This window comes from Protopterus annectens, chromosome 5.part1 (assembly GCF_019279795.1).
Source record: "Protopterus annectens isolate FY-2018-M chromosome 5.part1, PAN1.0, whole genome shotgun sequence".
Taxonomy (NCBI): domain Eukaryota; kingdom Metazoa; phylum Chordata; order Ceratodontiformes; family Protopteridae; genus Protopterus; species Protopterus annectens.
In genome coordinates, this window is record NC_056736.1 from 258,724,714 (window position 1) to 258,750,624 (window position 25,911).

General features: G+C 38.6%; 1 protein-coding gene across 1 annotated transcript in view; it reads left to right on the top strand.

Moving 5' to 3' along the window:
* Window positions 1-25,911, top strand: part of CD80 (CD80 molecule) — a 167,273-nt gene that overhangs the window by 46,298 nt on the left and 95,064 nt on the right. Inside the window, exons 2-4 of the mRNA XM_044072933.1 lie at window positions 1,652-1,954; window positions 4,048-4,161; window positions 17,010-17,043. Of these exons, the coding sequence (XP_043928868.1) occupies window positions 1,652-1,954; window positions 4,048-4,161; window positions 17,010-17,043 (451 nt within the window). The remainder of the gene's footprint in view (window positions 1-1,651; window positions 1,955-4,047; window positions 4,162-17,009; window positions 17,044-25,911) is intronic.

The window sequence follows — 25,911 nt, forward strand, 5'->3', positions numbered from 1 at the left end:
AGTTGCTAGAAAAGTTATTACAAAAAAATTGAAAATCAAACTCAGTTCTTACATTCATTTTTAAATTTAACAACAGTACTATGTAAAACTGAAGAAGAAGTGATCAGATTAAGATCTATAAATCATACTAAGATCTTTAGTTGTTGGGATACCCTTGAAATGTTGCTGTTGAAATAGCAAGACTTTTAATGTGTTACCTGTATAAGACCACCTTGATGATTCAATGTGTTCCTAGCATTGTATAACAATCTATGAAGTTGAATTTCTTCCTTTCATCTATATATTGTCTTCTTCTTCTTCTTCTTTCGGCTTTTCCCGGTTAGGGGTCGCCACAGCGGATCACCTTGTCCGCACATTGAATGGCAGTGGAGTTTTACGGTGTCGAGTTGCCAGCCCGGCGCCCAACCTTCCACAGAAGGCACACTCACATGCACACCTAGGGCCAATTTAGAGTATCCAATCCACCTACAGCATGTCTTTGGGATGTGGGAGGAAACCGGAGCACCCGGAGGAAACCCAAGCGACCACAGGGAGGACATGCAGACTCCGCACAGAAGGCACCCCAGCCGAGGATCGAACCAGAGAACCTCTTGCTGTGAGGCGGCAATGCTAACCACTGCTTTCGTGTATATATTGTAAATATGCTAAATTAATACAAATTTCCTTAAAAAAGAAAGTAAGACATATTAAATATAGAGTGACTCACACAGGCAACAAAAAAGTGCCTCAACAACAAAACACTTGAACCAGCTTTGGCCATCACTATACTGCTAAGGACCAGGGTTCAATAACTAACCTGGGATGGGAGGGCAGCAGGAGATGTAGGCTGATGTAACCATTGGTCTGTTTGGTATACTCTCTTCTTGAGAAGGGTCAGCACTAAACTGCTACAGGTTTGACCTCATGTGGAGAAATAGTCTGCAAGATTCCAAAAGTAACTCCAAGTTCCAATGACATGTTAACCCAGATGCATACAGGAGCACAGTCATTCACATGCTGCCCCATGATGTTGTACTTGGGCTTTTGGTGGATTAGAAAAAATGTCTAATTTCTGGCTTTATGGAAGATGGCCCCTATCCCATCCACCCTTCTAGCATCAGCATTGCTTATGTTGAGGACACAGTATGTGGGAGGAAGGATGTTAGACTATGGGCTGACAGCTCTCTGAGATCATAGCAGTTTAAAAGTTAGAAGCCCCTGATGTCAGACTTGTATAAATTCCTAAGTTTAAAAACAGAAACAACAGAACTACCAGTTAATACAAGTGTAGCTAATGCTTTTATTCACTATAAATTGAGCCACACTTACATTTCCTGAATAATGCATTCACATATCAAGTGAGCCATGCTATTGCAAGAAGAATGAGTTTAAGTCAGTACTGTAGGATAAACACAAACGTTTCCTTGTAAGTGTGTTAGAGCATGCCAATCCAAACCCATCATCATAAACTATAATACAGAAGTCCTTTAGCTTGCACCTCTCCCATCATGCAGCCAAATATTTGGTTTATTTTCCCAAAGTGTTTCAATATTTTCAGGTATTAGCTTGTGTGAGTCACTGGGAAACCTTCCATCCAAAGAGTTTTCCATACATATTTAAACAACATCTAGAGTTCTCATTTATTGTTTGTTTTATTTATTTATTTTTGTAGCAAGCTACAGTAAGCCATCTATCTCTGTATCTGAATTCTGGAAATTCAACAATTCTGCAACAGCTATAAACGTCACATGTTCTTCTACTGGAGGATATCCTAATGCAACTCTTCACTGGATCAACGAAAATGAGAACTGTACTTTGGAAAATGGTCCAGAACCTGAAAGCATACAAGATTCCATAACCAAACTTTACAATATTACCAGTCAGTTGACAGTCATCATCAAGGTTAATACAACTCTTGTCTGCTTAGTGGAAAACACAGAAACTCAAGAGGTTATTACTGCTGTAATTAATCTGAGTAAGTTAATGTCAGTTCTGTTAATTTTGCAGTGTGTTGTTTATTTTATAATAATAATAATAATAATTTAACAAAATAAAGCCTCTAAACAGTGTAGAAAGAAGTTTGATAATAGAGTACAATGCATCTGTTTTTCTAACATCTAGTTATATGACCCAGTAGCATGAAACATCAAAGACAATTGTGCATGAAATATGCAGTACAGGAAGGGTAGAGTATTAGTCTTGGAAATAGTGAATCTGTATAGGGAAACAGGATAAGATCCACTGCGCATATTTTTTTTCTACAGAAATAATATTGCTGTGGCATTCTAAAAATGATTATTACCTTATCTTGCTAAAGTCCATCAGGAGAATATTCATTAATTTTTTGGTACACAATTAATCATGTTTGGGCTGTGGGGAATTACAGATTATCCCACCAAGCAGTAAAGCAATGGCTATAAGGCAAGGAGACACATTGCTCAGAATACCAGTCCATCACAAGATACATATACACACTCAAATATGTAGGTGCGCACACATACACTTGTGTATGCACTCATGCGCATGTACCCACACATTTATGTACAACTATTGGCAATTTACAGCTTGTCACTTCACCCACCACCATGTCTTTAAGATCCGGGAGGAAAGAGGACCCAACAGCAAAAACTCATAAGGACCCAGGTATGCAGAGTCCATATAGTATGTATCCCACTTGGAAATCAAGCCAGAGAACCAAAAGCTGTGAGGCATCACCATGCCACCCTAATCATTAAAGTCACTACTGAACTTGGTATTGTTTGCCTTTTCATATAACATTGTCTTAGAAATACAGCTATTCCTGAGTAACAGAATGTGATCTACAGGCCATGCCTCATAAGAAAATAACCTTCTGTTTGACCAGATACTAAATTGTCAAGTTTCGTTTCTTTTGTGAACAGTCACACTGTTCTACTAAATGCACTTTTTCCATGAATTGATAATGTATATATATATATATATAGAAAGGGGGTTGGGGGTGTGGTAGGTGTAGCCCTCCACCTCTGTTATACATTTTAAACCATATACACGGATACTTACAACTCCAATGAATAACTCCTTTTAGAGAACAATATATACTCAAACTATGAGGGGGGGCAATACCTCCCTCACCCCCCAATGTGGGGGGGCTGTGCACCCCACACACCCCTTACTATATATATATATATATATATATATATATATATATATATATATATATATATATATATATGTATATATATATATTATATATATATATATATATATATATATATATATATATACTAACAACAGGATTGCACTACAATGGGGAAAAGGGCATATACCTTTCAACAAAATGAGTTTCAGTCAAATGAGTTTTCAGTGAAGTGAGCTTTCAGTCAAGTGTGCTCAGTCAAATGAGTTTCAGTGAAATGAACTTTCAGGAAAGTGAAGTAGACCCATATATATATATATATATATATATATATATATATATATATATATATATATATATATATATAGATATATATATTAGTTCACCAAAAGTTATTTTCAACAAACACCTATTCATCGACCCATATTCAGCTAAAATCACTTCTGCGATTCGCTGTATTTTCCAAGAGCAATGAAGTAGTTGGCCAACTACACACCTTTGCCCTTTTCTCTGCTATAGTGCAATCTCAGAGTTGGTGCATATAGTTGGGGGTGTGAAGCCCCCACTTGGGTGAGTTTGATTTAGTTAGTTGTGGGTTCCGCTGTGCTGCAGGGCAATTGTTTCATTGCCCTTGGAAAATTCGGTGAATTGCTGAAGTGATTTTCACTCAATATGGGTCGATGAAGAGGTGTTCGCTGAAATTAACTTTCGACAAACTAATATAGACCCATATATATATATATATTGATAGCTCTTTGTAATAAATGTCATTCTTATTGGAGAAACAAACGGCTGACTTTTATCATCATAACAAGATACTATTAACCTGTGCCCTCCATTCTGTTTCTATTTCAAGTAAACTATCTTAGTAATTTGCTGCCGACATATTAATAGCAATTATATCAATTTAAGTTTACCTTATTTTATTTATTCAAATCTTTTCTTTACTAAAGGTCCACATCAACTAGAAAAATATGATTCTGTACTGATATGTGTTGCAACTGCCTTCAGTTTTTGTATCTTGGCAGCATCGATACTGGCGCTGAAGAGAAGGAAACCTCAACCTTGTAAGTACATAACATAATACACAAATTTAACACAAACTCTACAATATACTATTTATTTACTTTAAAAATTTTAACTGAGTTTGTCTAAACTGGGCAGAGCATATTTACAATGGAGGGCCAGTAAGGAAAGCTCTAAACAGTAACAGTTAGTACTGGTAATCCGTCAAATACTATTACATTCCTAGTTAGAAGAGAATAAGCTAACAGTTTATGCTGCACATTGTCTTTGCCAGATCAGTGTGCAACAGACTCAGCGATAACTACTGATCTTGATTAATTATAAAGTGTTAAGTGTTTACTATTAAGTGTTTCTGATTTTTGATGCACTTCTTTCCTCAGTGTGGTGCTTTTATTGCTGAACTCAACAATGAGTGCCAAGGTCTCTTGTTTTAAGAAGTGCATCGCATGTGGGCACAAGATTCCACCCCAACCCACCCCACCCAAGCACCCACATGCTTTTGTGCATCTATTATTTGTGGGTAGACCATCTTGACACAAAGTACAACTCCTTTGCTTCTTTTGGGGCCAGGACTCTTATTGATCATAGAAACAAATTAGTTCTAAAGGGACTTCTCCCTGCCCAAGTGGGACAATTGACTACTTCTGCTTCAGCTTCTGCTTCCCCGTCAGCCAAGAATGTAGGGGACAAGTCAGAAAGTTCTAAAAAGAAGGACAGAGAGACAGAGAGTGACAGAGAGAGAGACAGACAGACAGGTAGAGGGAGAGAACAAGTAAAAGGAACAGGAAAAACAGAAACAGAAATCTGACAGCAGGGAAAAAACAACAATGAGATCCCCAGACCCATCAAGTCCATCCAGACCAGCAAAGAAAACATCCAAGCAGTTGAATCCAGTGATTGCCTGGGAGCCAGTTCAGATCCAATCACCCTTGCTTCCTTGCAGATTTTCACTGGAACCAACAGGTCCTTAGCTCCATTCTCCAATTCTTCAAAAAAGGTCAACTGATTAATATTCCAGGCCAACCCCCTATGGCTTTCTCCTTCTGGTCCTTTCAATCATTGAGAAACTCTTTCAGAATCCACCATTGACAGGATGATGCTAAAGTTTTTTAGGACACAGATCCAAGAGAGGGGGTCTTCCCAGAAACTGCTCCACTGGGGGCTCCAGGGCAGTTCCCAAAAACGCCCTTGCTAGTATCTCCTATTCTGGTCCATCCATCTGATCCGGTGCCCACAGCTCCAAGTAATACCCACAGGATGACTTTGGAGCCAAGAGCTTGGTCAGCTCTGACTCAGACAGTTTCTCTCACCACAGCCATCCCTACCCTTGTGTGCTTCAGCCCAAGACAACTCATCTCCTGTGTAGGCTTTGGAATAAGGTCAGATCAGGACCCAGGAGATTCCTTCATTGTGATTTTCAGATCATAAGGAGTCTTCCTTGGCTCTGGTTTTGGGTTCAGCTTTTGTGGCTTTTGATACAGTGCTCTCCAGTTCAAGAGAAGAGGTCTCACACAAAGTTGGAGCCATCCCAATCCCCTCTGGATTCTGTAGCTTCTCCTTCTAGTCTTCCTGTTAGACAAGGACAGCTAGCATCAGTAAGTCTCAAGGGATCTCACCTGGCACATTCCCCTTGTGGTTCTGAGCAATCTGCAGTACCTCCCACCAGAGAAGCACACTGGAAATGGACTTGCAAGATGAGACACCTGGACTCCCCTGAAGAGTTAATAACTGAAGATATTGACATCAAGAAAGTGGAGGGTCCACTAGATCTTCCTTAGAAGATATCTGATTAGCAGACATCCTTGAACTGATAAAACAAAGAGGGGGGTTGGTCCACTGAAGCCCCCTCCCAAGAGGAGTGGGTATTCCTTGAGGCTTTCAGGACTGGCTCATCTGCTACCTGGGCAGTCCCACCCACTGATATGCTCATTGACTTTCAGTGGGCTTGGAAGGAACTAGATGTGGTGGAGCCAATTCTGAGAAAACCTGACAAAAAATAAATACTGGTATGCCTTAGGAATAGGTGTATTGAAGCAATGGTCCTGCCATAAAAGCATTAGTGGTTAATGCAGCCATGAAAAAGGAGCTCTCTAAAGACAGCACCTTTGTCCATCCCCCTATCAGGAAGTCCAGAGTACTAGACAGATTCAGAAAGTAAACTTAAGCTTAACCAATGCTTGCTTTTCTTGCACTGAATTACCAAGTCCATATGACTCATTTTCAGAAAGACTTGACCAAGGATTTTTCCGAGACATTGTCAAGTAATTTGCCTACTGATATGCAGATGACTGTGGAAATGCAGCTATCTACCCTAGAATTGATGACTAACATGTCCATGTGACTGATCTCCAATGCATTTAATGGCAGGCCGAGAGTGGCATTGCTATTCACAGGCATGACCTCCAAGATGTCTTTTGTCAACACTCCCTTTGATGGTTCCATACTTTTTATTCCTAAGGTCAAAGATGCACTTGCCAGAAGACAGCAAGATGGGAACACTTTTTCCACCTCTCAAAAGGACTTTTTTTGGGAGCCAAAAGGGTAGAAAGAAGCTATGGTTCCATAAATCCAAGAGTTTTGCCCAAGACCCTTCTGGTGACAGACCCCCTCCCCCTAAGCAGAGGGAGAAATAATTTTAACGGATGTTGTCCTGGTGGCAGAGGCAGACCGCATAATCAAAGATTTCAAGGTCCTTTCACCAAGAAATCCCTCCAGTGCTCCAGAATAGTTGCCTGACTGATGCATTCTAGAGGCCATCCGAGGATACTTATCTCTGCACCCTCTGCAAGAGAATACAGGGGAAGTATAAGAGTAGTGTGATGGTAAATAAGTTTATGAATGGAAGCTCAAAGTAGTTTTAGCAGGAGGTATGCTGTCAGAGAATGACAGTAATGCATACAGCTGTATTGAGCAAATTATCAGAACATGGCACTAAACTGATAAGCACAGTATAAAACCATCACTTAGTAAACACTCATGGAATTAACCAATATGTCAAGACAGTGTTTATATATATATATATATATATATATATATATATATATATATATATATATATATATATTAGAACACCAGCAACTTACATTACATACATATGTGTTAAAGGGAAACACACTCATCATCCATAAAGCTTAACTGATCTGAATAAAAGTGTTACAAATATAACACACTACCTAAGTCTTCAGTGTTCTACACAGTCTTAGAACAAATAGAAATATAATTGCTTAAGTTGTTCTGTTGTAGTATTTCACTTGCAAGCAATCTTTCTTGGTGTTATTACATCAAGAGGTTAGTAGTGCTTTATACAGACACAAATATCCAGAAAGTAAATGTTATTTATAAAACTTCCCTTAGAACTGAAACCTTTAACTTTGTGTGGCTAAAACAAAGCCATTGTGTGGAGACAAGTTTAGAGCAGCAGGTTTGCACGTTAAGCAGCACTACAGTCAAATGTTAGCACAACTAACCAAGTCTAATTCCAAAAGCGAGAGACCACTCAAGAAGACCTCAGTATAACCCAGTCCATGACCTACAGTAACTCATCAAAATACAGGTCCGAGCAACATGGATATGCAATTTCCAAATGTTTCCATAGGCAGCTTGGTAGATATTGGCATTCTGAGACAATGTGGCACTTGTCTCATGTTCACAGACAACAATTTAATCCTTAAAAAACAAACACAGAATGACAGAAATGCACATACACAATTGCAGTGGAAGCAAAAACCTCACTTACAAGCAAGGATGTCAAGAATACACACGCTACATCCACCACACATAGTGTCCATTCACACACATAGACCAACCTATGCTTAGGCACTAAAATGCAGTCTTCATAAACTTCCAAGGCTTCCTAGGGCTATAAACAGTAATGCTTATCTTTAGCAATCTCTAAAGCACTCACCAAAAGCAACACCAAATTTCGCACATAATCCTACACCCAGTGGAGCCCTAAGACTAAAGCCCATAAGACAAGCAACAAATTGCCCAGGACTCTTGTCATAGGGGACTCGATTGTACAACACACAGATACCCCACACACCTGAGTGAACAAGGAGACCATAACAGTTAGTTGCTTATACGGAGCCAGGATCTGCCAAGTTACACAAGCACTCAAGTCACTACACCACATGTACCATTATGATTCTATCATAGTTCATGTGGGTGTTAATGACCTGAAACATATTTCCCTGGACTATATGAAGACAGACATTCTTGATCTCTCTCAATATGTGGCTCAGGCAGGTATGTGCTTCGCACTGAGCAGCATTGACCTTCATCTAGGATGATGCTATATTATGAACAAAGGATGACTGACTGATAATCGGCTTAGTTTCTGGTGTCTTCCAAGGGGGATTCAATACTGGTCAGCCTGACTTGACATGGTTAATAGAACCTGTTGCTTTGCAAAGGATGGTCTGCACCTGTCTCCCCTAAGCTTCTGAATATTGGCTAAAATTTTATTGACCCCATTAGTATTTTTTTTTAGGAAATACCAAATTGACAAACCTGCTGACATAGCAAACAAAACCCCAAAAAACCTAAAGGTGCTAGTGCTCAATGTTAGGATCCTAAACAAGAAACTCCACACGCTACAAGCTCTCTTCACTCTGGAGAATATAGCCATCTGTGCCATTACCGAGACATGGTTTAACTCCTGAGAAAGTACTGCAGCAGTGCAAGGCTTTGGTGCCTTCCACACATTTAGACTATCAGCTTTACAAAGAGGGACAAAAGGTGGAGGAGTCTCAATCTGTATTAACAACAAGCATAACTCTGGTTAAACATGACGATGCACTGGGATTTATCTATGTGCAAATCAAGATAAACAAAGAATCCTACCATGTCCTAGCAAGCTATCAGTCCCCCTATATGTCCCTTAAATCCCATTGTTCCTACCTACACTTAATGGAGACACTCAACATTAAACCAAGTATCCTATTCATGGGAGACTATAACTACCCCTCTATAGAGTGGGAAACATACACTGCCTCATACTCACAAGCACAATGAGTCCTGGACTTTATTAACACAAATACCCTTGACAAGATACTGCATACCCCCACCAGAGGTTCAAACATACTGGACCTGGTACTCATCAATATGGGAGCTGTACGCCCCACCCCAGTGTCACTTCCTCACTGGTGAGTTGGACCACAAAGCTGTCTGCTTTGAAATAAAAATCAAATAGGTAACCCCAGCAAACCCTGTAACAGTTAGCAACCATTCCAAAGCAACTATAACCTATTAAGTGATAGCCTGTCAAAATCCACTGTCCCTCCCAACTCCAAGTTCACAGCAATCTATGTGGAATTGCTCACAGAGACCCTGTACAACCATGTAAATGGCTGTCTAGAGGCTCCTGTACCTACTAGATGTAATCCCAAAACAAACTCTAAAAATAAACCACAATGGTGGAATCATAATCTTAATTGGGAATATAACAAAAGGAAAATGGTCATGGCTGAAATCAGGAAGAACAACTCCCATAATGATAGAAGCTCTATAGTTAAACTTAACAGTAAACTAAGAGGACTAATTAGGTCCAACAAGGCCAATTATGAGGTCAAGATAGCTTCACAAGTTAAAGATTACCATAAGGCCTTCTACAGCTATGTCAGAAACCTCAAAGGCAGCACACATCATTGTGCCAAACTGGTGGTGAGTAGTGCCACATTCACTGAACAGAGCGGCATAGTGAATTTGTTGAAGGACAAATTCAGGTCAGACTTCACTATCTACTTTCCCCCTGCGTCTCTCCATGAAACACCTAATAGCATACCTCCTCCCAACTATTAAAAAGGAGCAGGTCCTGGCAACCCTTGCTAAGGTCAAAAACACAGCCTCAGTTGGCCTTGACAATATCCTGGGGTGCCTTCTAAATAGCTGGAAACATGACCTGTCAGGACCACTTGAGTCACTTTTCAACTATAGCCTCTAAACAGGCTTTGTACCATGAGAATGGAGGACTGCAATTGTTATCCCATTTCACAAGGATGGGCCATCAACTGACCCTGGAAACTACAGACCTGTTAGTCTCACTAGAAGCCATGGAATGAATTATGATGGAAATGATCCACAAAGACAAAGGCAACCTTTAGACACTGGACTCAATCCTGTTTGGCTTTGTCAAGGGAAATTCATGCCTACTAAACCTGGTTGACTTTTTTGAGAAGGTCACCAAGGCAATGAATGAGGGGAAACAGTGCATACCACCTACATGGATCTAGCTAAGGTGTTCAAAATAGTTAATAAACACACCAAATTGGGCATAAACCACTCCCCTACATAACTCAAACATAACAGATAGGACACTGGCAGTCAGGATTGCAGAAACTACTTCCACTAAGAGACCAGTCACCACTAGGGTACTTCAGGGCTCCATGCTGAGACCACTCCTATTTGGCATATACTTCTCAAAAGTAAAGGCTAATGTCAAGGACCTTTGGCTGACCAAGTCTGCAAATAACTGCAAATTGATAGCTGTCATAGATTCCCACCATGACACAAACATCTTACAAGAGGGTCTAGCACAGACAAATGACTAGTGCCAAAGTCACGGACAAAAACTCAGTGCCAAGAAATCATTATAGTGACTTTTGGGAAAGTTGCCACCCATGTTAATTATTCCATTGATAAGACACCTATAAGTGTTAACTCAGTAGTCAGAGATCTGGAAACATATGTAGTCAGTAACTTTGCCTTTGACCAACATGTGGCCAAGGTAGCAATAAAATAATTCTATGTTGCCCAACGTATAAGAAAGGGCATGGCATCCAGAGGAAAGGAAGTCATATTCCACTTTATTCAGTCTTTATCAAACCCATCATTGAGTATAATGCCCCCTTTGGAATGTACCTGACCAGATATATGCAACAGTTGGAATACCCACAAAGGCTCCATACCAGGAAAATTTAAGGTATGAACACATTGTCCTACACAGATCGTGTTAAAGCCTTGTCACTATACTCTGTCTCATATGGGTTACTGTGATGCAAGCTATGCCTGGCATACAAGGCATCCTCAGATCCAGCTCTGATGGACCTTTTCCACATTTGAAAAATGAACAGCATCAAATCCACTAGGTCCAAAGATTTAAATTTTGCTTGTGATATATTGATGAGAGGATCAGAGGATCCCCATACTCTGGAACAGGTTCCCCATCCATGTGAAGCAGAGTCCATCTCTAATCTTATTTAAGCATAACCTTGACCAATGGATGGGCAAATCAGAAATTCACTCTATGTCTGCCCCCTGTGTCTCTGATAGACAGAGGCAGACAGTAATGCCCAAGCTAACATACCCCCCATATAACCTCTAGAAACTTCATACCTAACATACCCCCTCCTAATAAATGCCCGTGATACATAGAGACATATTTGGGTTGGCTTTTACAGCTAGGCTTATAAAGGTCCTTGTGGTCACTAGCCTAGTATATACCTATGAACCCATGAAACTATCTCTTGGGGATCACTGCAAACCTAAAGAAATGTCATTTGAAACCAGCTCAGACAATAGAATTTATATGGTGCCACCTGGACAGAACATATCAAATTGCCAGACTTCTGGATTAAAGAGTACTGTCCCTGTGTCACCAAGCTTCTGAGATCCTCTCTGTCCTAAATCCCCCAGCAAGACTTATACTTCGACAACTGGGATCAATAGCTACTTTGTTTATGCATGTTTCTTGGGCAAGATTCTATATGAGGGTACTGTAGGTGATCTTATCTGTCCACTGGTCAATGACGTAACCCATGCAATTCCCAGCTAATCTCACACCAATATGCAGATGTCTCATCCACTAGTGGTTGATCTCCCCACTAGTGGCATGGGGTCAAATATTCATTTTTCCAACCCTGTAGGCCACTATCATCATGGATGCCTCTCTTCTGGGGTGGAAGAGGCATTTCAAAGAGAAGAAAGTTTAAGACACATGGTTGCCTGCAGAGGTCAGACTTCACATCAATGCTTTAAAGATGAGAGCAGTTCTACCATTGCAGGCCTTGCAGGACTCCCTCCCCAAAAGTGTGATTTCCATCCAGACAGACAACATGGCTGTGGTCTGGTATATCAACAAGCAAGGAGGAACCTGTTCATACCCACACTATTAGGAAGCCATAAGGGTTTGGCAATGGCCAATATCTTCCAAATGCTTTCTAGTGTCAATGCACATTCCAGGAAGCTCCCATGTTTTAGCAGACAAATTGAAAAGGTATATCCTCCTGCCTCACATGTTATCCTCAACCAGTCAGTGGCAACCATGATTTTCAGTCAATGGAGTCAGCTGTGCACCAAGTGCAGCACCTGCTTTGTCTTGCTCAACCACATGGGTCAGTCACCGAGAGATACTCTTGTTTACAATTGGCCCCTGGGCCTCCTTCATGCATTTCCACCATTTCCTCTGATAACAATGTTCCTGCACTAAGCCACTCAGTCCAAGGCAACAATGATTCTCATTGCCCTCTTCTGGCCCCATCAGATTTGGTTCTCCTTTATTTGGCTTCATCTGAAATGTCCTCCCTGGGTGCTGGACCCTCTTCCAGATCTCCTATCTCACCCATCCAGTCAGCCTCACTGAGACTTAAAAGTCCTGATATTCATTGAATGGCTCCTCCAATTCTGATAATGGCCAGGGATGCCAGACTTTCTTCTTCGGTGATCCCCATCTTATCCTCCTCACAAAAATTGAACACCAGAAAGGTTTACAGAAGTAGATGGAAGAGACTTGCTATCTGGGCATCCTCAAAGGGCTTAGATCCTTCCTCAACATTACCATCTATTCTGGATTTTTTGGTGGGATTATTTCAGGGAGGCACTGCCTTTTCTACCATTAAGATAAAATTAGCATATATATCCAACTTTCACAGGATTGAAACAAAACCCTACTGCTTCCATTAAACTTACTAAAGCCTTTTTGTGGGGAACATTCCTTCACAGAACTCCTATCAGGGATCCAGTTCATCCTTGGGATACTATATTATTGCCTCAAGCTTTAACTCATCCTCCTTTTAAACCAGCATAATCAACAGAACTGAAATTCCTGTCTTGGAAAACTATTTTCCTGGAGGCCATTGCATCAGCAAGGAGAATGTCTGAGTTCCAGGCTTTATCTTTAAAGCCCCCTTATTTTATCTTTCATAAGAACATGGTATATTTTCAGACCAATTCAAATTTCCTAACAAAAGTGACCTTGGAAGCTGCCTTTAATCAATCCATTAACTTACCAGTTTTCTTCCAAAATATTTGTAATAAAGGAGAATATACCTTGCATTTCATGGACGTTCAAAGCCAATTGTGATTTTACCCGCACTAAAGGTTTTAGGAAAATGGATACATTTTTATTTCCTTTTCAAGATTCAAACTGGGAGATGGTATTTCAAAAGTCAAATTTTCCAAGTGGCTTTCTATTGTAGTATATTTGTATATAAAGGGAAGGGTCTACCTCTACTTCACAAACCATGAGCTCTTTCAACTAGAGTGACTGCAGCTTCTGCAGCCTATTTTGCCAATGTACCTTTAGATCATATTTGTGTTGCGACTACCTGATCTTCTGTTCACACTTTTTGTTTCTCATTATAAACTGGGCATGCAGTCTAGATCCTGTACATACTTCAGCTCCACTATTCTTCAGAATATCCTTCCATGAAACCACCCTGGAGTATTAGTAGCTTGGGAATCCGTCCCTTCTGTTGAGTTGGACAGAAATGATAAAACTGGATACAAAATGTATGTACTTACAATATAGTGCTAGATTCATGTTGTCTTTTACTGTCCAGCTCAGTCTTTACTCCCTATGTCCTCCTTACTTAAATTGTCAGCTCATGGGTCTCAACTGACCACATTGGTCTTGGTCAGGGCCTTGTCTAATATACAGCTTGAAGATGTTTCCTATGTTGTCTTAGTTTCTCCTGCTTCCATTTAGTGGCCCTTAGGAAGATGTGTAAGGTGCAAACGTGTATATGAGAGCTGAGGTATTGTAGGGACATGAGGGAATTTTAGGTTGGAGAAGGAGCCAGAACCCTGGATACAACAGCATGAAAAGGGTACCGATGTCAGATACAATAACCCATCCATTCAGCTGGGTGGAAGAAGACAACATGGATCTATCATTATAGTAGAAACATAACTTTCATCTTTCAAGTATACACAGCAGATATCAGTGAAAATGGCATCTGAAGATCTGACAACTTAAGATAAAGCTATTAACAAAGGATGAATTAAGTTATCCCACATTTCAGTATGTTTAAGGTTCATTGCTGATCCAACAGCAGACCACTTAAAGTGCTGCATGTTTGAGATCACCTGACATGAGAAAGTAGTTTGTTGCAAACTGTCAAAATATACTGAACCAAAGTTGCATGATCACTCATGCTTTAGGTGCAACAGGGCTGGAACATGTTTCCAGATGTAGGACATATTTCACTTCTAGTAGTATAAAAGTTTATATTTTATTTAGACCTCAGATGGAATTTGGATGTTAGTTTTCAAAGCAGAGTCGTCCATATGTAATTTTGTCCTGCAATACTAACGAACCCAGTCACTTCAAGATTAAGCAGAATCATGTCTACTGAGAACTGTGAATGGTAAATCTGATTATTTCTAGTAAAAAAAAAAACAGCAGTTCTGTTACTGAATTGAAATAACACCTGTTCTGGAGATTAGGCCTATGTGTTTACTAATGTCTGATGAGTCCCACATAGTGCATTCATGAGCTGGGAAATATTCATCGGAAGTTGCACTTCAGGTATCTCATACTTGGCACCACTTTGATAACAGAATAAACTGCCATGGAATTATTAGTGTGGTTCTGTCACAAAATATGATTTTGTGCCAGTGGGGATAAAGTACTAATTCACTGTCATTTTTGCAGCCCAGAAAAGCTTTCCTACCGTTTTATGTGTAGTGTGACATTTGTACCATTTGCAACCAGCATTGTAGAGTCATTGGCATATTAAGCAGGAGTAGGTTTTTTCATGTCTGCTACATGCTGCTTGCATATATTGAAAACAGCAGAGCACCTAGCATGTAACCCTTAGTACTTTGATTTTAACCCTTTTGTGTGTGAATAAGGTAATGAACTTGGTCATTTGGACCTGGTGTTGTCGATTCAGTGATACACAAATATTTCACTCTGTTACAGAAATATCAGAAGCATAATTGAAGTGCATCATTGTTTTAATGACTGCCCAGCCTCACTTTCAGGAAGTTAGTGGCACAGTATATTGCAGTGCATTTATCATTGTCATGCCTGAAGTCACACTGTGTATCCACATGATCATGGCATTGTTCTACAGGTGACTCAGCAGATTCTGTGAACTGTTTTTTTTTTTTTTCAGGAACATATGTCATCCCCGTTAACCTTAGAAGGTAGATTGGACACTGTCCTTAATGAGAACAGTGATCAATTAATGCTTAAACCAGACAAAAAGTCTGTGACTATACCTGCCATTTTTAAACAATGATTCAGCTCTGTCACCTATTATCATTTATAGGGTAACAGGTGTACCTGGGGTGATGCTCTGGATGTCTAGCTGGGGTAATGTTCTTGATGTCTGGTGACACTTAGGAGTCAAATGCCAGCTATTGTTAAGTCATCCCTTTTTAATCTCACGAACATCAGCTGGATAAATTATTTCATTCTACCTAAGGCCATATTAAATATTTTGTTTGAGTTAGTCTTACTGTGGATTAATTACTGTTGTGGCATTTACTTCATACTGGACACCTGAAGACATTACAGAATGCTGCTACTTATCTGCTGCCTGACACAAATTGCTTCACATACATAATAACTCATGTGCTATATGAACTGAACTGGCCATTGGTAGCCAACAGAATCCAGTAAAAGTCCTCCTGTTAATCTATCAAGCCCTACATGAGGTGGGATCCTCCTATGAGTCTCAGTTTTGCATGAGACGTTTTGATTGCAACTCTTTCTGTTTTCAAGACCCTGCCCTGTGGAATTCATTACCTATTTTATTAAAGTAGGAGCCAGCTGTCAATCATTTTATGGGGTTCCTTAAAGATTAATTTAACTCCATTCACTTAGCTGATTATGTATATCTTTGTTTAGATGAGTGCATTTAAATTCCCTGTGTGAAATGATTTTTATGATTTAATACCTAATTCTGTGTATTATCAGTTTTTCTATGCCTTAATATGGCTCAAAAGTAGCACCACCACTCACTCTCACCTGAATAACAGGTCAGGAGACATTTCTTTACTTACCACTCAGTAACTCCTAGGAATATATTTTTGGATAAACCATAAATGGGATATTATCAGGTTAACAGTTTTGTATTCTGCAATTTACAAATTTCAGAATAGAGTGACCGAATGTGCAAAACTAGGGCCTTATCCCAGACAGATGTCTGTTAAAGTTTTCTTTTTACTGTAAGCATGGCAATCCTGGAGTTGGTATATGTAAGTAACAGAAGGAATGGGTAGGTAGGGTGACTTACCCCATGCAAAAAATAATTTCAAAGGAAAACCATGATTATTAACATTCACTGTTCTACTCTAGTTTTGCTTTTTTTATAATTCTGGGACTCCCAATTACCAGTCTTTCAATTACAAAATGGAGCAAACATAAGATTATTAAAGTCAGAAGGGAAAGAAGAAATTCAGGAGGTAAACAACTTTTTGAACAGCGAAGGAATCATTGTGTTTGTCTAACGTATAGCGGTGTTTTGGTTTTAAAGTGGGCTGAAAAAATATTGTCACATATTTATTTATTGTAATTATATTGACGACATGCCATTTGGGAAAAAAAACTTGATGTGAGATGGAACAAGCTATACATTTTCTACATGCAATGTGTACCTATGTATTTATTTCTATATCAATCTTTCTACTTGTTTATTTAGTTCATCTTCTTTAATGTTAACAGGTAATCACAATGGAGAGCCATGTACCTGTATCAGGTAAGACCAGTTAAATATTACTAGCATTGTAGATAAAACAATGTATAACAAAAGACATGAAAACTTGAATTAAACAGCAATGCAGCATCAACCAAAAAACAAGTAAAACCAAAACATATTTGGCATCTGTGGGTACACTTTATGTGTCTGCACTGCAGGTGGACTAAAAGATGAATATGAGCAGATAAAGTAATGATTCCTTTTTTTCAAGGTGACATGTATCCTCCATTACCATTAAGTGATAACTCTAGATGGAACTTCAATAAGATCGAGCACCCAAGAGTAAGGAAAGTTGTCCCCACCTTCTACGTCTGATCATAGTTGATAAAGGTCTATGGACCAGAGATACAGGCCAGTTCTCCTACCTGGTTGACACATGTAATAAATAAATAAATTAGAAAAAGGAAGAAAGAAGGAAAGAAGATATATTAGCACTGCATACTGTTAATGTCATTTTATGTGCCAAAGTTAGAATACAAGTATCACCAGTGTCACTGTCCTTCTTTGGACATAATAGAAGAGTCTGCATGGGTTCTGTTCAAGCAGCTTTATTTTATAATAACACATCACTATAGAAGTTTACTGACTTTAACTTAAGTAACTTTTATACAAACTAACAACTGTGATCATGCATGCTCACTCTCTGGCTGCTCTTTCAAAATGGCACTAGGGATTGCACGTCTAGAATTTATATGTGCACGTACAGTCTTTATCATGCTTTTTAAAGACACAGCACACATCATATACACTCTGATCTACATCCTTCCTCTTTGAGAAATATATCATGCAACATTATGAGTCTATTTGGCATGCATATATTGCAGGTAATTCTTTGTCATGCATTATACAAGACTAGGTACACACACACACACACACATATATATATATATATATATATATATATATATATATATATATATATATATATATATATATATATATATATATATATATATATATATATATATATGGGTCCCTTTCAGTCGATCAAACTTTTAAATGTTCAAAGACAATATGGCCGAGACCATAACATTGAACATTTAAAAGTCCAAACGGACTGAATGGAGATCCGCGGTACAGTGCGGAACAGGAAGATTTCCCTTTTCCACAATGTAGTGCGATCTCAGAGTTGGTATATTTAAGTAAGAGGGTGTGGGGGGTGCAGGGAGGCATAGCCCCCCTGCAACAGCTGTTTAATTTTTTTTTTCTTTTTTTACTTCAGTGTTCAAACTATTACAAGTTCGAACATATGGTCTCAGCCATATTTGGTTCGAACTTGTAATATGTTCGATCTACTGAAGTAGATCTATATCTATATGGTGCGACGTAAAACTGGGACTTGGATTTAGCAACTGGAACTGTCTCTACAAAATGTTCGACCTTTGGAATGTTCGGAACATTTTCAGAAATGGAATCAGAGGTTTGACACACTTTGGTATACACTCTAGTATGGGAACAACATCTAGCTCGCTTTTAGATTTGGAGTCTACATCACAGAAACAATGTTGTGGTGATGATGATGATGATTCTGGTACAGGAAAAGATGTCAATGATTTCTCTTATACTCTGTACCCTCGGAGTCTACCAGATAAGATCTTAGTTTGGCAGAGATGCCTGTAATCTGACCAATTCTGTCGAAACCTTTCATCATCTGGATTCGTACCGTCTCTCCTTCCCTCAGTGGACAAAGTAATCTGCTTAATTTGTCGTAACTGGACTTCTGGATATTATGCTTCTTAAACAATTACAACTTGATGGTTTTATTGTTCTTAACTTTAGGCCTCAATAAACTGGAATTAATGGGTAGTGTAGTTCTGGTTTGCCTGGAAAGCAGTCTTTGAGCAGGTGAGCCAAGAATATTGTCAAGGGGGTATGTTTCTGAGATTAAGCAAATTCAAGAACACATCAGTATTGTCACACTTTGACCTCTCAAGTAATTGTTTTGCACTCTGAATTGCACATTCAGCTAAACCATTTGACTGAGGATATTCAGGACTGCTAGTGACATGTACAAAGTCCCATTCTCTTGCAAATTTCTGAAACAACTGACTAGTAAAGCGAGTACTATTATCCAAACGAACTTTGTGTAGACTACCATGGACTGAGAAATGGTATTTCAACTTAGTAATAACAGCATTGGAAGTTAGGTTCAATCTCAAACCAATCTGAATAAGAGTCTACCAAAACCATGTAGTGTTGATTGTTCCACTCGAAGATATCAGTGGCTAATTCTCTCGCTCTTCTCTTAGTGGACTCAGAACCTGGGTGACCACGATGCAAAATCTGGATATATTCTTGCTGTAAGAAAGCAGGAACAACAATTTTAAGGCCTTTGAAAATAATACCATCTTCCATCAACAATTCATCTATGTAAGGAAAACAGGTTTGCACTTCAGGAGGTACACTACATTGCTTTGACAGCCATTCAACATAAATGTAGTGACTGAGCTTTTGCATAATTGGATTAGCCATTGTATGATCTCTTAACACATCAAGTCTAGTGGTAGAAAAATTATACACTGACATCATGTCAAAGTCAAAATTCTCTGCATCAGGCTGTTCCGTCATATTTCTGTGCGATCTGGATATGGTATCAACCAGACAGAGCAATTTGCCTTTCATATAGATAATTTTGAAATTGTACTTTTGCAGTCTGAGCCATCATTCTTTGTAATCTTGCTGGAGCAGAATGCATAGGCTTCTTTAGAATAGTAACTAGAGGTTGGTGGTCAGTTTCAATCTGAATAGCTTGAAAATAAATATAATCGTGAAACTTGGAACAAGCAAATTCTATTGCCAAAAGCTCCTTCTCAATTTGAGCATACAGCATCTCAGTTTGAGTAAGTGATCTAGATGCACAGGCTACTGGTCTGCCTTCTTGAAGTATAACTGTGCCAAGACCAAATTTTGAAGCATCACAGGAGAGAATGACTGGTTTGTTGACATCATAGCATCTCAATGACGGTGGGGTGGCAATTTTCTATTTAAGGTCTTCAAATGCATTTTGTCACTGTTCTAACCATGACCATGCAACATTTTTGCCCATTAGCTCTCTTAAAGGCGCTGTCAACTCACTGAAGTCTGGTATAAATTTGCCTAAATAGTTGACCATGCCTAGGAAATGCTGTAGAGCTTGTACATTGTCTGGTGCTGACATCTCAAGAATAGCTGCTTGCTTGGTTGGGTCCGGTCTCAAGCCAGTACTGGTAAATAAATGACACACAAATGTAACTTCTGGAAGTCTGAGCTTCCACTTCAGATGATCAAGCTTCAAGTTTACTTCACGTGTTCTGTCTAGAACTTTCTTTAGGTTTCTGTCATGCTCTGCTTCACCATTGCCTCCAACCAATAAATCATCTACTATTATGGCACAAGGATAACCCGAAAAAATTTGCTCCATTGCACACTGAAAGACTTTACTTGCAGAATTCATCCCAAATGGCATCCTTAGGAATCTGTATCTGCCAAACGAAGTACCAAAAGTGGTTAGAAATGAGGATTTGCAATCAAGTATCACTTGCCAAAATTAACTCTTTGCATCCAAGACAGAAAAAACAGTAGCAATCGGTATTACAGATGCAACCTCTTTGACCATTCATATTGGATGATATGGTCTCTTCAATGCTTTGTTCAAATCTCTTGGGTTAATACATATTCTGATTTTATCTGAGCCTTTTTTGTGAGCTGCCACCATGGATGACACCCATTAACTTGGTTCTGTGACTAAACAAATCACACCTTGCTGCACCATTTCATACAACTGAGCCTTAACTTTATCCTGCATAACTATCAGAACTCTTTTCACTGGACTACTGGCATGATCTCTGGGTCTAACTTCATGGAATACACAATTGGAAGTTTGCCCAACTTATCATCAAAAACATCAGTATACTCTGAGAAAATGGCTTCAGAAAAATTAGAACTAAGAAATGCACTTATGTAATGAACCTCTTTAGCAAAATAAAGCAGATTCATTTTCAAACTATCTTTGAGACCCAATAAAGACTGTACTGGTCTTCGGACTACATAGAATAACAAGTTGTAACAGTTCTTGGCCAAATAACATGAAAGCATCCTGAGCCCTTGGTTTGAATTTCTTCATCTCCATAAGCAACAAGTTTGGCACTACTGGCCACATTGAGTTGTTCATTAGTTCTCACTAACAAATGTGCCTGCTGATATAACATTACACTTTGAATCAGTGTCTACTTTAAGCTCTGTGGATTTCCCATTAATCAGGACAGTACAAAACACTTTGCTTCTTGATAATAAATTCACTGCATCAACTCTTTCACCAAGCACTGATACACCATCTACATTGAAAGCTAACTGCTTCTACTTGATCAACTTGCTTCTTTGTGTGACCTTTCTTTACAACTGTGTTAGGCTTACTTAATTTGCAAAACTTTTGGAAATGGTTCCATTTTTTACACTTGTGACATTGCTGACCAAATGCTAAGCACTTCTCTCTTTTAGACTCATGGTTTGCACCACAATTACAACAGTTAACAATAAAGCTAGATTTGGGTTTTGCTGATTCATGTTTGTACTGCACTGAGATTGCTCCTTTCTTAGAAGTTGATGGAAAGCTACATGGTTTCCCAGGTGAACCAGCAGGGGTTGTGGCTGCCATGTGCTTGGGCCTGCTCCTGTTTGCCACGTGTTGCATACTATCTACATTTGCTTTGGAGCTTACTGAAACCACGCTCTTGTCACTCGCAAGCATACTTGTGTGTTTTTCTGCCACCTCATGGATTTGACAAATCTCTACGGCTTTGTTTAATGTTAAATCACTGTCACGAAGCAAAATCTTTCTTACAGCAGCATTATTAATATCACACACAAGCCTGTCTTTTATCAGTTCATCTTTTAATTCACCAAGCCAACACATTTTAACTTTGTTTCAAAGATCAGTTATATAAGCTGCAAAAGTTTCCCCTGGTTTCTGATCTCGCATGTATAACAAATGCCTCTCTGATGTAATATTTGTCTGGGGGTTACACATTTCTCTGAACTTGTGCATCAAGCACTCAGGGTCTTCCCTTGATTCAGCCTGTACAACAATATGATGGTTTTCACCTTCTCCTTCATATACTGCTGGTGCATACACAAATGAATGCTCTCTTTCTATGGCCTTATTGGTATTTTAGTCAAGAAAAGCTGACTCTGTTTGCAGATGATATTATTTTATATCTGATAAAACCAGAAAAAGGACTTTTCAGAGTTGTGGAAAATTTTGAGTCAGTTTCACATCTTTTCGGTATATAAAATGAATGAAACTAAAACAAAGGTGATAGTTATAAATTATATACCCACACATGAATTAGTTCAGCAATATTCATATTTATGGGGGCATGATAAAATGAAGTATTTAGCAGTATGGATTAAAAATTATTCCAGTGTGGCAGCTAAGGATGTGTGTGAAGAGACTACACAAAAGATAATACAAAAACTGAGAAACTGGAAGCTCTGTTTTATGGATATGGATAGCAAGATACAAACAGTTAAAATGTTTTTAGTCCCTTTAGTTTTATAAACAGGCCAGGCATATCCCTTTAAGTTTTATAAACAGGCCAGGCATATTTTTATCAGCCAGATGACTTGTTGATGGCAAGAGTCAAGTGGAATAAGCTGATTCTTTCAATTGAACAAGGCGATTTAAGATTACCCGATTTGAAGGGGTGTTTCAGAGCTATACAGTTAAGGCTCCTATACAGAGCACAAGCAGGAACCTAAAATTCAAAATGGAAAGGGATGATGATGAAACAGGGGAGAAAGCTCAAGAAACAAGGAGAGGGTGGGATTTTGGATGCAGATCTTAAGGAGAATAACAATAGCCATACAGAATAGTATATTCATAAAGTCGCAGGAAGTATTCTAAGAACTAAGCCAACACGGGAATGGAGAAAGGAGATTCTGCCAATAGGGAAGACTGCAATTAGGGAAACAGACAATAAGTAAGAGGGGCTGGAATCTATTGGAGAAAACTGGCAAAACAACCAAAGAATTGGGAGCAAATAATTAGAGAGGGGAAAGGTAACAGAATGGGAAGTGGTCAAGAATTTAATTTGGACTGCAGGCTAGAGATATCAGAGTACAGGCAAAGTGAAAGAAATAGGGGGGTCCTAAATGAAAGATCAGCAGTGGTAGTGCTTTTAGTAGAATCTAGAACAGAAGCTGATGTTTAAAAGGGAATAATTAGTAGAGCATACAAAATACTGCATGATAGCTATAAAAATCAGAGAAGGTTAGAAAAGATTGGGAAAAAGAGACTGGATAAGCAATTCACAAAGAAACAATGAGGTGATATACATATGTCTCCCAATATGCAACAAAGTCTAGAAGATTTAGGATCTTTGCTTAGAAGTGTTTGCACATGTATTTTTATATCCCAATTAGACTCCAAAGAATTTTTCCTCAGGTAGACAGCAAATGTTGGAGTTGTGATGGGGAAGAAAGATGTAATTGGAAACATATTTTTTGGCAGTGAAATGAGTTGGCAGACTTTAAAGATTCCCTGCAGACTACTCTGTCAGCAGTATTGGGTGAGTAAAGTGGGGTAACTAAGGAAATATTTTTTTGAAGTATTAGAGAATCAGAATTCCCTAGACATAGTAAGGCCTTGCTGAGTCTACTTATGCTGGCTGCCTAAAAAGAAATTACTAGAAAATGGAAATCAAAGTCTAAACCAACTGTACTAGAAGTAGTGAATATAGTAACAGAGATTAAACAACTGGAACTGGGATCTTTAAAAAAGGGTAGGAGCAAATTACATAGAAAAAATGGGAATTATGGGAACAATGCATGCACAGTAGGATTGAGGATTAAAAGAAGACAGGATTTGAATGAGCTATGTAATGTTTGATTGATAATGACTGGATAGATTATAAATGATGTATAATGTTTGCAACTAAAATTATGTCAACATAGTTTGTTTTAATTTATATAAATGTATGATTGCCTACGTCACATGATAATTTAATAAAGATGTTTCTTGTTTAAAAAAACTGCTTCCCAGTCTCCCCACATTTTTGCTACCATAATATTGGAAAGACTGCCCTCCAGTCATCTGAATAAACTTAAAACTACAGATGCCTAGCCACATTATGTATGAATTCATGCAGAAGTATATTCTACTATGGCTGCTGCTTGCTTCACCATATACCATGGCCTCGTAGCATGGATGAAGGCAATTTTACTGGTGTAGTCAGAGTCTCCATCAACCACCTCGTGTGCTTCTTAAATGCTCTGCCTTGCTCCTACTAATGGAAGAATACTGAATAATTCAGTGCCTACCTTACTGAAAGAGCATTCTCCATGAGGTTTCAAGGGGCCTTCTATCACCATTCTTCCATTACCTTGTGGGACCTCTTTGGTTCACTAATTACTGTTCATTAGCTCATTACTGTTGCTGAAAAAGTTATGATATAAGCTGACAACCCAGCTGTTGGCAAAAGTATGTCCTCCTCTAGTCCCACTTCCCCTTTACTTACTGATGATATCAGAAAAGTGAGAAGGATTCTTAGCCATCTGAAGATTAAGAGAGTTAAGAAAGCAGAGTAATGCCCATATCTCTGTCACTGATTTTCAGAACATCCCTGATTTTCCCCTTATATTTTTACCCTGTACCTCATGAAATGTTTGCTTTTCTGGTAAATCACTGAGGATTTAAATCCATCAGTTATGCCAGACATTACAGTTGCATTGTTCTTATAGTTCAGAAAATGTATATTGCTGCAATAACTTTTGTTCTATTAACCTTTTAAGTGAAATAAAGTAGCATTTAAAAACTGTCCTTAATTTTGGGCCTTTGTCCCATTATGTTTAGCTTTGACTCTAATTCTTGAACAAAGAAGTTGAGAGCTATGGTCATGCTCCATGGCATTCCATAAAGGACAATTGGAAGGTTCCTTTCTTTTGGAACAACCACTGAAGGTGTGGCCTTATTGAAATTCTACAGGGTGCATCTCAGATTTACTGACATTTTGCCATCCACTGGGCACATTACACTATCAACAAAGATATTTCTCTTTTCATCTTACCTTCTTAGCTCTTCCTGGTGTAGGAAATAATTTAAGTATAAAGCCTTTCTGATCATGCAAAACATTAAATCACAAACTACATTCATCAAAACTGCTAACAAAACTATTCAAAGCTGGAAGAAAAAAAATGCAGTAAAAATGCAAGACCACACTTATGTAGATCGCAAGTATAACATTTTACTAGAATTTTGTGGGACAATCCATCCCTCCATCCCTACACCCCCACAACTTCTATAATTATTGTTTCTGATACCCATAACTCTCAACATTTTTGCTCAAGGATCAGGGATAAAGTAAAACTAATATTGGGCCAAGATCTAAGTCACATAGAATTTGGAACTAGTGCTCCTTTTCATTTAAAAAGTTAATGGAACAATAGGTTTTGCATGAACATGCATTTTCTAAACAATAAAAAGTATGAAAATTTAATGTCTGGCATTACTGATTGATGGTAATCCTCAGTGATTTACCAGATTTATCACCATAAATATAGATAAAATTATCTATATAAAAACAACAAACAAGAAAAAAATAAAATAAAACAATGAAGTCCATATAGAATGGGTTTATTCCCACAGCACCACAGCTCTTGAAACCTTCCAAGGGAATAAAATTCACAAATAATCACACATTTAAATAACACTGACAATTAAAAAAAATATTCAATTATATAAATAATTAAGAAAAATCTTCTGATTGCAAATTTGATTTAAACCAAACTAGACTAATAAACCCCTCCCTCCATCCCTCACAGTGAAAATATTGATTCAGGTCCAAAATGTTTAACATTTTTTATGATCTTGCTGGTAGATTTGTGTTTAGTTTT